Source organism: Malus domestica, chromosome 04, assembly GCF_042453785.1.
Source record: "Malus domestica chromosome 04, GDT2T_hap1".
Lineage (NCBI taxonomy): Eukaryota > Viridiplantae > Streptophyta > Magnoliopsida > Rosales > Rosaceae > Malus > Malus domestica.
This window is the reverse complement of record NC_091664.1, coordinates 25239879-25242160: the sequence shown is the minus strand read 5'-3', so window position 1 is coordinate 25242160 and position 2282 is coordinate 25239879. Positions and strand designations below refer to the sequence as shown.

The window sequence follows — 2282 nt, the reverse complement described above, 5'->3', positions numbered from 1 at the left end:
TCGTATGTAGATGTCAAAAATTTCAAAACCATGACCATGACAGCTTTGATACATAAATTTGCACATCTTCTCACCCCTTTAGGCTTTATCCCATATTCTTCATATATTCAAATCCAAAAAAGTAATGCTATACTAGTGGATGGCTGTAGTGCTTACTGCATTAGGGAAGGTAGGGTTAATGATACTTAATTCTCTTTGGTTGAGGTTTTTTTTTTTAAGAATTCCTCGTTCACAAAATTTTAAAATGCTACGCTTTTGAATTGACCTAATTAAATAGAGATAAAAGATATAACTTCATAAATTTACTCAATAGTCATTATCAACATACCGTGCGAATAACTAACATTAATATAAAAATATTTAGTAAATGTTATGTGCATACGTGAGAACAACTGATGTCGTAGTTGTATATGGACTCATTCCCCCCTAAAAGCCAAATGAAAAAGACAATGCAATTTGAATATAGTTTTTCATCTTAAAACATTATGCCATCTCATAATTAAATACATTAAACAAAGTTCTAATTTCTAGTTTTACATTTTACATATTACCTTACTAAATTAAGAGATTGAGTACCAAGCCACCAAATTGGTCACCGCCAAAAATTTACACTTGAATTTCGATGAATATAGAATTGACAAATGAACCCTACTACAAACCCAAACACGGCAAACCTTTCGATCCTAATCTATGATTGTACAAAATCACACCATGAAATGTGGTAAAAACAAAATGAAAACACAAGCTAGGCTACAAGCCAACACAATTCCTTGAAGTGGTGATTCCACCATCCACAACCAAGTTATGACCACTGACATACTTGGATTCATCACTAGCAAGATAAAGAGCAGCCTCAGCTATGTCTTTTGCCCTCAAAGTTTGACCTTTTAAATTTGCAAGCCCTCTCACAAACTCTTCCATTTTCTCCACTTCTTGCTCACAAGGCATCACTAAATCCATGCATTCCTCTGCATCTTCTTCATCACCACCACTCATCCTCCAAGCGTTGACCAGCATTGACGTGGCAACCCCAAACGGAGAAATGCAATTCACCCTAATTCCGTACCTTCCCAATTCACAAGCTGCGTTCTTTGTGAGCCCTACAATGGCATGCTTTGAAGCTGTGTAACCATGTGGCCCCAGCCCGCCTGTGACTCCGGCTACACTTGCGGTTGAAATTATGCACCCGCCGATTCCTCTAGCAACCATCACTCTTGCAGCATGCTTCATCCCCAATGCAGCTCCTCTAACATTCACCCGCATTACGCTATCAAATTCATCGACATCGAAGTTCATGATGCTCTTGTGTTTCGACTGGTTTCCGAGGACCCCGGCATTGTTGAACATAATGTCCAGTTGCCCGTAACGGGTGATTGTTGATTCAATTAGGTTTTCCATGTCTTCTTCCAAGCTAACATCACAGTGAACATATGTAACTGAAGGGCTCAGGGAATTTGCTAGGGCTGTGCCAACTGCATCCTCCACGTCAGCAATGACCACTTTGGCGCCATGCCTTGCAAAAAGCTTCACTGTTGCTTCTCCAATGCCTCTAGCACCACCTGTCACTATAGCAACTTTTCCATCCAACCTGAGAAATTGAAATTAATATCGCTTAGTTCTCTATTTTATTTATATAAAAAGTAAATTAACAATGAATAAAATTGTTTTCTTTTCAATTTGGCACTCTTCCCATGCAAAATATTGGATTAAAATGTTCTGAAAGTATGTGCATTTTGGGCATCTTTTAGTAACAATTAAGAAAATGAATCGAGGAGAAAGTGCCTTTTAGGAAGAGGAGTAGTAGTAATGTTGTCCCTTCCCAATCCATGAATTCCATGAAGGGCTTTTTCTGGCATAACTTGGGCAGGCATGGTTGGCAACTAACTCTATAAACACGGGGAGAGAGAGAGAGAGAGAGAGAGAGAGAGAGAGATGCTTAACAAGAGAGGGCTGTTTGTGAAGAAAGAAACAAACATATGCATGTGGTGTTCAGTGAAGAAAGAATGGGTTTTATAGGCAGTAGAGACATACATATGCATGAGGGTGAGTGGGTTCCAAGAGAGGTCTGTTTGTGTTATTTCAAGGTAACTTCCTTAGAAATATGCACCTCACTTTTGTACATCTATTCCTTGCCCGTGGTAGCAGATCTGTATGAATTAAGAAACATTTATCTCAACAAATAAATATTACAACTAGCTAATTATTACTAGTTAAGCTGCCAATTATAATGGCAAAGCATACACTATAGTAATGAAATAATCTTTTGTGTCTTTTCTTGTACA

General features: G+C 38.2%; 1 protein-coding gene across 1 annotated transcript; it reads right to left on the bottom strand.

The window, feature by feature from the left end:
* Positions 1 to 588: 588 nt before the first annotated feature.
* Positions 589 to 1989, bottom strand: LOC103433725 (short-chain dehydrogenase reductase 2a-like). The gene is made up of 2 exons (XM_008371997.4): positions 1783 to 1989; positions 589 to 1588 (listed from the first exon to the last, which is right to left on the bottom strand). The coding sequence occupies exons 1-2, from the start codon at positions 1869 to 1871 to the stop codon at positions 751 to 753; spliced, it is 927 nt and encodes a 308-aa protein (XP_008370219.1). The 5' UTR covers positions 1872 to 1989; the 3' UTR covers positions 589 to 750.
* Positions 1990 to 2282: the final 293 nt, after the last annotated feature.